This window comes from Euleptes europaea, chromosome 5, assembly GCF_029931775.1.
Source record: "Euleptes europaea isolate rEulEur1 chromosome 5, rEulEur1.hap1, whole genome shotgun sequence".
Classification (NCBI taxonomy): domain Eukaryota; kingdom Metazoa; phylum Chordata; class Lepidosauria; order Squamata; family Sphaerodactylidae; genus Euleptes; species Euleptes europaea.
Window position 1 is genome coordinate 28311697 of NC_079316.1, and position 14024 is coordinate 28325720.

The 14024-nt window shown below is 41.2% G+C and overlaps 1 protein-coding gene across 1 annotated transcript in view; it reads right to left on the reverse strand.

Moving 5' to 3' along the window:
- MME (membrane metalloendopeptidase) overlaps nt 1-14024 on the reverse strand; it is a 77599-nt gene that overhangs the window by 31968 nt on the left and 31607 nt on the right. The window contains exons 4-10 of the mRNA XM_056849348.1: nt 12479-12640; nt 11236-11316; nt 9214-9309; nt 8989-9107; nt 6762-6827; nt 4820-4954; nt 3578-3679 (exon numbers count right to left, since the gene is read on the reverse strand). Of these exons, the coding sequence (XP_056705326.1) occupies nt 3578-3679; nt 4820-4954; nt 6762-6827; nt 8989-9107; nt 9214-9309; nt 11236-11316; nt 12479-12640 (761 nt within the window). The remainder of the gene's footprint in view (nt 1-3577; nt 3680-4819; nt 4955-6761; nt 6828-8988; nt 9108-9213; nt 9310-11235; nt 11317-12478; nt 12641-14024) is intronic.

The following is a 14024-nucleotide window of genomic DNA, read 5'->3' on the forward strand; positions in this document are numbered from 1 at the left end:
ACTCCACTCAAAGGGAACATTCTGCCTCATGTGACAGTGTGTTTTCATGCTCTGCATATTTCAGTACTGTGTGGGACATTTTTGTTTACCCCAAGATACCTTGGCTTAGGTTACAAACATAACCCAGAATATAGTTTTTTCACGGGTTTGCCAGAGGTTTGCTAAAAACCCTCGAAACAGGGAGAACTTTATTTGTAATCATTAGCCCTATATGATTTGTTGTGCAAAAGGCTTGTATATACTGGCAAGTTTTCTCTTCCTTTGGGGGGTGGGTGCCTTCTCAGCTTTGATTATTTTTCATTTCTTTTTGTACTGAACTTGTATCCCACCACCATGGCCCAGTAAGACTCTCAGCTGTGGAAACTGAGAATACAGTCAAATAATAACACAGAAAGGGGCCTTTATCAGTCCACTTTATCAGTCCACACTTTCTCTCACCGCCTGCTTTCATGCATTCATATAATATAACCTGCTTTCATGCATTCGTTTAGTTGATCACAAGATCTCTGTTCCTGACAAGTTTGAACTCCACCATTATCCATTTTTGGAAATGGAATAGTGTCTTAGGGCTCACTGGCTAGATCTTGTACAAACAACTTATATACACCATGTATACGCTGTAACGACTTGCCATCTTCCACCCGTGCGTGAAGACTATTTTATTTCATGTGGCATTTCCTCAGTGAACCCCGCTTCTTGCCAATATTTAAATTGCTGTTTTTACATCTTTGTATATATCGTAACCATTTTTACATTGTTTAATAACGCGTGTTTTTGGTGTGTGTGTGTTAATTTCAATGGTTTTAAAATGTGATTTTATCATGCATGTTTTAAATTGTTATCTGCCTTGTGAGGGCAGAAAGGTGGGATACAAACTTTGTAAATAAATAAAACAATAATGGATGATGCAAACAGAAATCACACATGTGTACACATAATCCTTTCCTTTTCATTTAGGGCAGAAAAGCAGTGCATATCTTTCCATTGTATATTGCATGTCATGAAACATGTATACAGTCCTCAAGTGTAAGTGGATGATCTAGCCCACAACTGATATGAATACAAACAATTTCAGTGCGAATTTCAGGTATATTTGAGTCACATAAATATACCTTCACAGTTACCTTCCGCTAGCATATTTTACAATAAAAATGCTTGTTTGGGGGCATTCAGCTATATACGCATACAACCAATCTATCAGTACAATCTAAAACAGAGGGATACCCTTCTAAATCCATGGATGTCACTGGATTTAGAAGAGTGTCACTCTGCTTAAGAGGACACCGTATGGAAACAATCCTAAACAGGTCCACACAGGCGTACGTCCTGTTAGAGGGGCCTAATCCCATGAAAGTGACTTTGGGAGTGCAGCCTATTTTATGTAAAAAGGCCATTTTGTTTTGCATTCTGCCTCTTGGCTTTCCACAGCTGGACTGCTACTGTAAACAAATTCCTGATAACTAACAAAGAAAATATTGCTCAGTTCATAAACAACAATGAACCTCTGTTCAGCAGTTATCCATAAGCGTGGGAAATGCTCGGCCAGCAAGCAATAAAGTAAGCTGAATTTGACATACTTTGAGCTTAGTAAATTGTAAAACAATTAAAAGCTTTGATTCCCAAAAAATACTTTTGAGTTCGTTAAATAAATACATTTTTAAAAAATTCTTATTTTATCATTTTGCTACTGAAATTTGACATCAAAATATGGTCAACTTTAAGAATCAAAATTTGGCACAAAAATTTGTAATGTCACTGTTTGCTGCTGCATGTCATCTGTCAACTGCTGCTGAAAAATTGATGTCATATGCTTGAAATTGCCATAAAATATTGTCATATAATTTATACAGGCTGTAGCTATCTACAGAATAATCACTTAATTTGAACTTTCAGAACTCTCCTGACTGTTTTGGGACTTTTTGCAGATGTTTTTTCCAGGTCTCAAAAAATTCAGGGCCATTTTAAACAGTTACAGGAGGGAGGGACAGAGAGGAAGCTGGGCTTGCCTCACTTCCTTTAAACTTTAAAGGGCCATTATTTTCTATGGGAAGACCTGGCCTCTAAAATCAGACGCCAGGTCTACCCACATAGAAAATAATGGCCCTTTAACATTTAAAGGGAGGGAGATGCCACCAAGCAGCTATTTGACACATGAGCTTCCTCTCTCTCCCTCTTGGCTCCTGGGGGCCAAAATCTGAAACATTCCCCAAATTCCAGGAGATAAATTTTCATTACTCCCTGAATTTGGAAGTGTTTTGGGTCATTTGAGGTATCCCTGAGCTGACTTGAAACAGCTACTTTCTGGTTCATTTTCAGCTTGGGTGCACACATCTAGAGGTTCCTGGTACACTCTGGCCAGTTTTGTGAAAGCGTCTATATGCAACAAGGACAATCGAGCTGTGTGAGAATGCACATGTGCAAAGAGCACACTAAGACTACAGCCTGGTTAGGAAGGTATACAGTAAATCAACCTTCTGGAAAGCCATGAATGCATAGATACATAGTTGAACCAATCATCAAAAAAACGGCTTCCTGGTTGTGACCAATGAGCAGTGAACCAAACTAGCAAGTGTTTGAGCATCCATAATTAAATTGTGAATTATGAGACATTTGATTCAGTATCTCAAGAAGACTGTTATATTGAGGACTTGGTCATATGCAGAGAAATTTAATCAATCAATTAATTAACAGGTTAGAATGCAGTCAAGTCAATAAAAAATCCTTCACTGTGCAATCCTACACTTTCTTGGGAGTAGGCTTGTTTAGGGCTACTCCCTTAATCACTTGACAGTGCTATAACTAGATTATGAGTGCCAAAGATCTCAGCCTTTGCACCATAGTTCTTTAAATGTGAGACATTAACTTTTTTCCTGAATGTGCATGAGATAAATGTTTATGATAAGACCTCTGCTATTCATGATGGAGAAACCACTTATATATACACCTGTTGAATGTTTGACTTACAGTCATGAACAACAAGTGGATGAATTCCTTTATCATGACTGAGCTGGGAGATATTTTGTGTGGAGAAAAAACTGTGCACATATTACTATAAGTAATAAGGATCTGTGTGGGCAAAGACTCTGAATAGTTTCCCTCTGATTTAGCTACTGAACGCTTCCATGCACCCCAACTAAAAACTGGTGATCAGCTATTTGGGAGGGAAAAAACAGGGGCAGGGGTTAAGACTTCCTACAATCTCCTTTCAGTTGAGGCCCTTTTCTCATTTTCCTGCCATCATTTTAGAATACAACAGTCTGACAAAAAAATCACACACACAACCCAAAATGATAAGGTCATATTAAGAAATAAAGGCTGGATTCTATGACTCTCTTCTACCAAGTTTTGCTCCAACAGAAGAAGACTTCCTTTAACAAACCAAGACTTTTCTCCATCAGAGGATGCCTTTCTGCATCAGCAAAAGTCATTCTCCATTGGAGAAGGTATTTCTCTCTTGAAGGAAAACAGAAAAGACTCATAGGATCCAACATTGGGAGTCAGAGAATCCAACCCTAAGTTGTTTAAAATATTGCACTACTAGGTAGAAGCCGAAAACAATGGCTGATTGATCTTTTACCTGGTTATTGATTTCCAAAGAGAAGTTCTTTTGGACATCAGCAAATGTCATTTTGTGGTATAGCAGAAGAGGGTCAACTCTATCATCAGATTTGGTTGTAGCCTTAACACAAAAGAGATGTTTCAACAAGTCTTCATAGAAAGAAATGAAATTTCTGAAGTCATACAGTTGATGATGTTTATGGCTTGCAAATCTGGCAATCTGTTCCAAATCCAAAAAAAATCACCACACTGGGTTCGCACTTAAGAACCATATGTGCATGGGGACAGATCCCTCTCACCTTCTCCTTCCTCCAGAAACTGTCTGTGTCCCCTCACCCCAAAAGGTGATGTTAAGAATATAATGTCCTTCCTGAACAAAATGCAAAAGAGCTGCAATACAGAGAAGGGGTAGGCAGAATCACCCCCCACAGCCTCTTCCACTAGCTGACGAAGCTTAGCAGAGCAAACTCTTCACTAGAAGAAGGAGGAGGTCCTGATGCCACATGAACCCTCCTCTTTATGGTAGCCCTCTTCCTAGGGCTTGATCACATTCTGTCCAGGAGGGCACAGATGCATAGTGCGGCTATTTCAGGGTTCACAAGGGAATTCTGGTGGAAGTGGGAGGCAGTGAAGGTCACCCTCTGCAAGCTCCAGCCCATTATGTTGCAAAAGTAAAGCATACAAAGTGTTATGGCGCCTTAAGTATGTGTGCTTAATGCAGGGGTGGGGAAAGTTGGGCCCGGGGGCCGTTTAAGGCCCATGAAATCATTTGGTCTGGCCCTTCGTGGGTCCTGGCAGATCTCTAGCTCAGAAGGATCTAAGACTGGTGATCTGCCCCCTCCAGCGGACAGGAATAGCCTCTATTCGAGGTGGATGTGAGTTTGTTTTTGCCGAGAAAAGGAACCTTCCCCCCCCCCTTGCAGAAGAGTCATTAGCTATGGAGCTGCTAGGACCGCCCAAGAAACTGTGTTAACCCTTTCCCACCCGGGAAACGTATTGGTTGGCTAATTTTTAAGTTGATAATTTTGTATGGCCTGCAAATGATGTTATAAATATCCAAATGGCCCTTGGCGGAAAAAAGGTTCCCCACCCCTGGCTTAATGGGTATATCTTGGCATGAATATCAGTATATAACCTCTCTTGAAGTCAGAGGAAACAGATTTAACACCTTAGATGTGTCCCATCAGGTTATCCAATGAACTGCTCTGTATTAACCACCTCTATACAAAAATCGGTGCATAAATGGGAGAGAGCGACTCACGTTTGCAATCTCTTTTTCCAACTCCATTACTCTTCTCATTTCCATAGAAATTTGGGTCTCATTGATGGTGAGATTTCTTTCCGTGCGGATCAGTTTTGCTACAGAAATCATGAAATCAACGTAGGCTGAACATGCCTGTAAGGGGAAAAAAACCCTCCAATTATTTCACAAATGTATTCTGGACATTTTGTAGAACAGCCACAGGAATACACGCACAATTTCTCTCCCTTTCTCCTGCAGAATTTGAAGTTCACTTACCCTGTATAATGATAGATCAGGAAGCATAGCTGTGTTAGTTAGTCAGTAGAAGTAGAAAAGAGCTCTTTTGGTCCTACTTCAGATACCTGAAGAAGTGAGATGTAGCTCACAAAAGCTCATACCCTGCCAGAAATTTTGTTAGTCTTTAAGGTGCTACTGGACTCTTGCTCTTTTCTCCTGAGTAATGATGCCATGATATTGTGTGGTGTTTCCGTGTGCACAAGAGAGGCAGCCACTGCTATGGAGTGGGGAGGTGGGTATGTGGGGAAATACGCAATATGATCATGTCACAGTACAAGGTAAGTCATCCAAGTCAGAGTGAGCAAGAAACTGACACATGGATACAGTTTTCAGGGGGAGCCCCAAGCTGAGCGCAACATCATTCTGCTCTTCGTTCTGGACCTATGTATTATCTTACAGCTTGGTTAGATTATTGCTGTTGACGAGGAACTTGAATGGTTAGTTATAACAGGCTAGAAAAAATACGTAACAATTCATCTTGATATTATTGTAATAATAACAAACAGCTGAAAAATGACTTTTTAGGTATTCCCTTGTGGCAAATTGCTATATGCCTATATCAAGACCAACCACAACATTCTATCAAGCTTTTATTATGTGTAATTAGGTAATTACTAGTCTGTACTTAAAGCCTACCACTTAAAGTGCACATTTCCTAACTAACGTGCCTAATTAGAGCTTCTGTAAATGCTGTATCAAGCCTATGGCATTAAACAGTTGATCTGGGACCAATCACTGTTGCAGAAACAGTGATTCAGGCAGTGGAGTCAAGTAATCTCTGTATACGTTCTGGAGGTCTGCAACAACGTTTGTGATTGGAGTTTTTGCTTCTCACCAGAGATTTTGCTGTCCCTTTGGTTTAATGGCAGCTGTACATTTGTCACCCATATTCCACCACAGTCTACCCCAGAGAACATTGACTGATTTCCCCATAAGAAAACTCCACGTGCATGCATTAAGATTTTTCAGCTAATTACAGTATCCAACCATGGGTATATGCAATGAAGTGTAGGTGTTCACACATTATCACAGGTGCCTCCATCATCAGAACAAGGGAGATAGTTATGTTAGATACCATTAACGTTGCAGTATAGGAGACCGACATAGGGCACAATCTGGTTGGTGTGCTCTCATGCACCTCTGGTTCATTTCAGTACATACTGTACGTATGCATATACAAGTGTGTGTGCATGTAAGAATGTCATTAGGATTGTCTACTTCAGATTGCAAAAAGGCATTTGACAGATTACACAAAGTGTATGCATGTATTTATATGATTTTCTGTTGGAGGAAACCATGGCTTGCAAAAAGATTCGCTATGGAATAAAGAAGCATGATTTACTCTTGCATAATGGAACCGGGGTACATTTTCAAATCAAGTATGAGCTCCTCATATATTTACTTTTTATTTAAAACATTTTTATGCCTCCTTTCTACCCGATCAGGGTCTCCAAGGTGACACATATATAAACATTAAAACACCTGAACAATTAAAAAATATGATATTTGAGGGTATTAATCCTTGGTCATCTTCCCACTACAAGCATACTGTCCTCAGTGAGGCTTCCAAACAGGTAAGGAAGCAGGCAATTTGGGAGCAGGACTTATGCTTGTTACAAAGAGATGTAGGATGTCCTTTTCTGATCCATAGGGTAAGACCTACCTCCTCATACAATCCAGTGCATTCATAGTAGTCACGGGAAGGCAGTCCAAGTCCAGGCTGATCAATCTACAAAAGATATTCAAAAGATATTCTTCAAAATTCTTTGGATGCAGAATTGACAAAACATTCTCATACATGTTCCTCAACTGATGGTGCACTCCTAAGGAGAGTTAGTGTCTGATTATACAAGACATTAAATGTGCAGGGAGGAAGAAGACGCTTCGTCATCCCCTGCCTTCACCCAGTGCGCTTTTAGAGAGGAAAAGGGCCATAGGCGGTAGGCTGTTTATCTTACTGCCCCTTGCCTATGTCTGCCTAGGAGACATGTGGAACTGACAATAAGACAAACAGCCTCCCACCCACCCCAAGCTTTCTTCTGTCTGCCAAAGCACACTGAGTGGGAGGCAGGGAATAAAGAGGCCTCTCCTGCCTTTGCATGTATGCTCAGGAGCCCATTTCCCCACATACACATCATTTTGAAGGTGTATGCGGGTCACACATTAAATGACCTCCCCACCATTTTGATGGTGAGTACCAGTCACATGTTAAACATGACTTCCTTTTAACATCTTGTTTAATCAAACTCTTATGCCCTTTTAAGACCATTAAAGTCAATGGGCTTGGAAGGTGTAACTTTGCTTAGGATCCCATGGTGAATAGTCTAGAGCAGTGGTTCCCAAACTTTTCGGGCCACCCCCCCTTGGTTCCACAAACTCAACCCCATTGCCCCCTACCCTATTCAACAACACAGTTGAAGGGGCCCACCTCTAGCACCCCCTGCTGCCCCCTTGCCTCTTAGAGCCCCCCTAGGTAATACCACCGCTCCCCAGGGGGTGGTACTGCCCACTTTGGGAACCACTGGTCTAGAGTTCAATAACTGGAAGAGAACATGTAAAAAGTGAACTCTTCCAACAAAAGAAAGAAAGGAAAGAAGGAAAGAAGGAAAGAAGGAAAGAAGGAAAGAAGGAAGGCAGGAAGGCAAGAAGGCAGGAAGAAAGAAAGAAAGAAAGAAAGAAAGAAAGAAAGAAAGAAAGAAAGAAAGAAAGAAAGAAAGAAAGAAAGAAAGAAAGAAAGAAAGAAAGAAAGAAAGAAAGAAAAAAAGAAAAAAAGAAAGAAAGAAAGAAAGAAAGAAAGAAAGAAAGAAAGAAAGAAAGAAAGAAAGAAAGAAAGAAAGAAAGAGGGGGAGGGAGGGAGGGAGGGAAGGAAGGAAGGAAGGAATAATCCTGAATTTGTGATGGGAAGAAAGAATAATGGGATATATTAAAAATTCTGCTTCCAAAAATAAGAACAGGTGGTCACTGAGGGAACAAAGAGTTTGCTGCCACTGAATACGACTGAGGGGTATGGTAGGGAGTAAACACATGACCTTATCAGAGGATGCTGTGAAGGACATTAAAAGCATGGAATGGGTCATTCAGTACTGCTCAGTCTTCTAACTGTTAACTGGCTAGCAGCATACTGCATGGGCGTTGTCACCAGTGACCTGAGTCCTCACCAGGGTCATTGGGCCCGTCAACAATCACAGGGCAGGGAACATGGACCCAAGCCATTTCCTGTGGTATCCATCTACCCCAAACACTCTCTGTAGCCAATCAACATTGAGATACATTTAAATTAAGCTTAATTATAAAAGACAGCCCATGAAGTCACAGTGTAAGCATAACTATTGGGCTGTTACATAAATGCAATTTCATTCTTGAGGGAGTTTCTACCATAGAAGCTTTCATATAACCTTGGCTTAGGCTGGCCAAACCAATGCAATAGAAGATATGCGTATAGAAGAAAACCAACATAATGGGATAGATACATGTTCACAGATAATAAGGTGGGTCACACAGGCTGTGCCTACCTAGGGTTGCCAACCTCCAGGTATTAGCTGGAGATCTCCCGCTATTACAACTGATCTCCAGCTTATAGAGATCAGTTCCCCTGGAGAAAATGACCGCTTTGGCAATTGGACTCTATGGCATTGAAGCCCCCCCCCTCCACAACCCCCCCTCCTCAGGCTCCACCCCAAAAACCTCCCACTGGTGGCAAAGAGGGACCTGGCAACCCTATGGCTACCACACAGTTGCCTGCGGGTATATGCAGAGTGTATGCATCAACCTCACAGTGCAGTTGCGATGGCAACGAAGCATAGCTTGCATGAACCAGCATCTCTGCATGAGTCATGGATCCATGAAAGTCTGAAGGAGTTATAGGCTTTTTGTACGAGTGATAGACTTACATGAAGTATGTGTTGTGTGGAGTTTTTATCATCTGTGCCAACAAACAGGTTAATAATAACCCTTTTCCCATACTTAGAGTTTAGCTGTGCAATAGACTTTTCAGCTGTCCAACTGGTACCTAAGGACAGTGAAAAACATATACTCAGCATGTTGACCAAGACGGCTCTTTTCACAATTATTTGGGGGAAAAATCGATTGTGAAGAAATCGGCATAGCTGTCCTACCATACATTTGGTCCCAGGCGTCAGCTGCTACAGGCCAGTCATTAATAGTGTCCAATATGTTGATGAGAGGTTTCCCTCCTCTGAGATCAATAGCAGCTTGTGAAAACAGAGCAAGATTAATCCTATGAGTTACAGGCGTAAAAGTGCTTAGTTGTAATACTGACAGATGAAAATGGTTCTATACACTTTACACGATCAGTTCTTCCCTGCAAAAATTTGCTCCAGGGCCCAAACATCCTTGGAAAAAAATATTTTCCCACTAAGAAAGGCTAAAACATCTGCTTGGATTCCTTGGATCCATTCTTCTGTCTGTGGCAAGCGTCTTCCCCCTAATGCAAGAGAATGTTCCTCCAGCCTGAGATAAGTGCCCCCATTAGTAGAATGAATGTTGGCAGAGTTAGCTTTTGTTCATGAAGAACTGCTCTGTAAACCAAGGTCAATTAAGTAATATTTAGGGAGATTACACTACTAGAAAGGTTTAAGCTTCTAACTACCTAGCTGATAGGAAGAAGAAAACTGGAAAAGCTGGCAGAAAGCCTGAGAACTGCATTCTGAGTAGGTGGTGGCTGGAGAACCCCTGGGATTACAACTGAACTTCAGGTGACCGAAATCAGTTCCCCTGGAGAAAATGGCCACTTTGGAAGGTGGACTCTATGGCATTATACCCCACTGAAGTCCCTTTCCTCCCCAAACCCTGCCCGCCTCAGGCTCTACCCCGAAAATCTCCAGGTATTTCCCAACCCAGAGCTGGCAACACCAATTCTGAAGACAATCAATGAAGCAGCTTTTAGTAGAATAAAGAAGGATAGCCCCCATATCCCTATGGTTTCCCCACTCTGGTGTCCTCTGCAGTGGGTTCTTCTCTTGTATGCCTAAAGCTGCATATTCCAGCAATGGATCCACATGATCCAGCACATTCCAATGAAAGTCATTACCACCCTGAGTCCACAATTCACATGAGGCTGTGTCCCAACCACTTTAAGTTGATATAACCAGATTTCCTGTGGCAATTTCCATATGAAGGAAAACACCATTTATCTGCCACTATTTTATTTTATTTTATTTTATTTTTCTTTTCAACCTAGACAGCAGTGTTGGACAAGAACGGCATCTGTCACTCTCTCCTTACTGCTGGGATCTGCTGGCGCAAAGATAATTTAAACTGGATTCCAACATAAATTGCTTGCCAGAGTGCAGTCCCCTAGAAGAGGGGCTGTGGCTCAGTTTGTAGAGTATCTGCTTGGCATGCAGAAGGTCCCAGGTTCAGTCCCCGGCATCTCCAGTTAAAGGGACTAGGAAAGTAGGTGATGTGAAAGACCTCAGCCAGAGACCCTGGACAGCCGCTGCCGGTCTGAGTAGACAGTACTGACTTTGATGGACCAAGGGTCTGATTCAGTATACGGCAGCTTCATGTGTGCACTACTAAAAGCTTCTGCTGTTCGGTCCAGGGATCACTGACCAATTTGCTGACAAGTGACCTGAGAGAGACCCACTTAATGAGCAACAACTGGCATAAGTGGAACACTAAGAGATTCTTGGCAGGTTAAACAACATTTGGGATAACCATTCCAAAACAATACCTTCATATAATCTTGAGAGAATGAATGACCATCGTGTGTGCTCTTCCCCCAACCTACCAGATTACTACCCATTTTCTTTACTGACGTTATAATTGGAGAATACCGTTTAGACATCTGTACTTCTGTCAAGGGGTCACCTAAATAGCATCTACACTGTAGCTTTAAATTTACTGCTAAAAAACCAATATCAGCACAATGAAAAAAAATTAAAAATAAATCAAGAAGAAAATAATATGTGCTGATCAATTTTTTATGAATATTACTATAATATAGGCTTTGCTGTATTATTTAATTTTTATATTTAGCTACATGACTGAATCATAATAGATCTTACCATTGGGGTAACTGCAAGAGTTTTGCTATAGTTGGGTATATTTGTGAACCTCAACAATGTATAACAGATTAACCTTCAACATGCAGCAATTTTAAATAAAAAACTTACTTTCATTTACACAAGATCTGTAGAGAGTTTTTGCTTTTTGGACAGCTGGTATGTCACTGCTGTTCTGCGTACTGAGGACATCTGAAAATAAGAGAAATATAATCAGATGTATGTAATATTATAACATCAGTGAAATGAAAGCACTAAAGTTAACCTTTACCACACACTTCTATGGAGGAGGGGGTGACCCCTTCAGGACCCCATAAAATTGGACCCCTTGCCCCAATCTTCACCAAATTCCGGGGTTCATGCAAGGAGAGTCCCTTGAAGCTATCCCGAAAAATGTGGGAACTCTACTTCCAAAAATTCCCCCACAGGAGCTTCAGAAATTTTTCAGAAATACCCATATTTACTGGTATGGGTATTCGCCTTATTTCGGATTTACTGGGGGGGGGGGGAAATCGGGCCCAATAAACCCAAACCCGAAATTTACCGAATTTTTTTTTTTTTTGCACAACCCTAGGCCATGATTGATTTATGGGAATTCAAGCAAAAAAACCTCGTGCCAAATAGTCAGCAAAAAACAAACAAACAGGCACTGATAGCAATGGTCGTTTATGGAAAGCAATAAAGTAGGCAAAACACAACACAAAATTTCGGGACAATACGCTGTAATTTTGTCGTTGTGTTTTGCCTACTTTATTGCTTTCCATAAACGACCATTGCTATCAGTGCCTGTTTTTTTGCTAACATGATTGATTTATGGATAGCTGACTTTGGTTCCTTAAGGGATAGTGGCAAGTTGCTGTGGTGATGAATGGGAATTCACAGGACTCTGATATGCCTATGTTTAGAAAGTCATTACATGATGGAATCTAAATACAGGATATGAAGTTAGCCGATACTGACTGCCAATGCTTTTAGCACTGCTCCCAAGCTGATCTGATCTGAAGGGGAAACACCTTTTTTTCTCCTCTGCAACAGCTGTCCACCCTTCCAGGGTCAGATGGGCAGTGGTTTCAGCTGTGGTGATTGTCAGAATGGGAGACAGAGTTCATTCCTCAGAGTGGGTTGAGCCCAACACAGTCTGTTTGCTTTTATGCTAGACACAGCAGACTCATACCCATACGTGCATTCAGATAACCAAGCAAATACTCCCAGCTGATTTGGGGTCGACAGGAGGACAGAAACACAAACAAAAGAACACAACCATTTTTTGCTCTCTTGACACAAAAGGTAGACGAATGGAAGAGAAGACTGAAATGCCCCAGATATTTAGTCCACAAACTTTGTATTTACTGACCTTTCAAAACAACCTCTAGTTCATCTCTTAAAATGTCAAAGTTACTATAACGAGAACTGGCCTCTGGAATGATGTTCTTCTTTAACCATCCTCCACAAGCATACTGGTAAAAATCTTTGCAGGGTTCTGATGTAGGATCCATGTTTTCAAGGATATGGGCAGCTGTCATGGGAGACAAACCAAGAAATGCTTTTAAAGTGTGTAAATTAGGGGAAACATGTCAATCTGAATTACTGGTTCAAAGGAGAAGGGAAAATGTAGTCCATGGCACTGCATAATTACAGAGTATAAATCTTGCAAGATTAGCTATTAAAACAGCAATCCTATCCACATTACTTGGGGGCAGGACCATTGAAATCAATGGAATTTACTGCCAAGTAGGTAGGATTCTAGAAGAGCCCTGTGGCACAAAGTGGTAAGCTGTAGTACTGCAGTCCAAGCTCTGCTCACGACCTGAGTTCGATCCCAACAGAAGCTGGTTTCAGGTAGCCGGCTCAAGGTTGACTCAGCTTTCCATCCTTCCAAGGTCAGTAAAATGAGTACCCTAGCGGATACAGAAGCAGTTGCCGAATATTTGGCAAAAACTTTAGCTACTGATTTTAACACTGACAAGTAATAGCTGTGCCAATTGCTTGTGTTCTTTGGTGCCTATAGTGGAACTCTACTATTGTATTATATTGAACTTGAGAAGTATTGTACTATTTTAACATCCTTTTTCTATGCTCTTTTTATGCCATTAAAGGTTTTTGACTTTGACTTTGAGTACCCAGCTTGCTGGGGGTAAAGGGAAGATGACTGGGGAAGGCACTGGCAAACCACCCCGTAAAACAAAAGTCTGCCTAGGAAACATTGGAATGTGACATCACCCCATGGGTCAGGAATGACCCGGTGCTTGCACAGGGGACCTTTACCTTTACCTTAGGTAGGATTCTATACCTTTTCTGTAGTTGGAGATGAATCAAAGTTACAAGTACAAGTAGGAGATGAATCAAAGTTACAGAATTTCTTCTACTATTAAGTTGCTCCTTATAACTGTCGGAATCAGCGGATAAACCATTCATTTACAGAGGCTCAGCACATAGATCACTACACTTCTGTGAACCATCACAACTCACATAGGTGGGGAAGTGACAGAATACATGAAGCAAATGCTATGGAAAAGACCACTGGTGTTCGCTACATGTTTGGTTGACTTTTACGAAGTGGAAAATACAAACTGATGTGTAAATGCAGACAAGTTTCACTGCGCTTTGAAACTAGACACCACCAGAAGATCATGAATGGTTACCATATTTGATCTTATGCCCCAATCATTTCCCTTTTTCATTAGAGGTAATACGTATACGTGCCACAAATTAACATCAGTCATCCCGAACCCATATTTATTTTTTCCTTCTTCCAAGCAGAAAAGAGGACTGGTCTCATGCTTTCATGACAAAGTAGTTCTGCTTGCAAAAAGTATGGCATAATTATGAACACAAAATTGTTGTGGGAAGAGAACTGCCCTACACAAATGCAACCAGGCAATATTAGCATATGAAAGAGC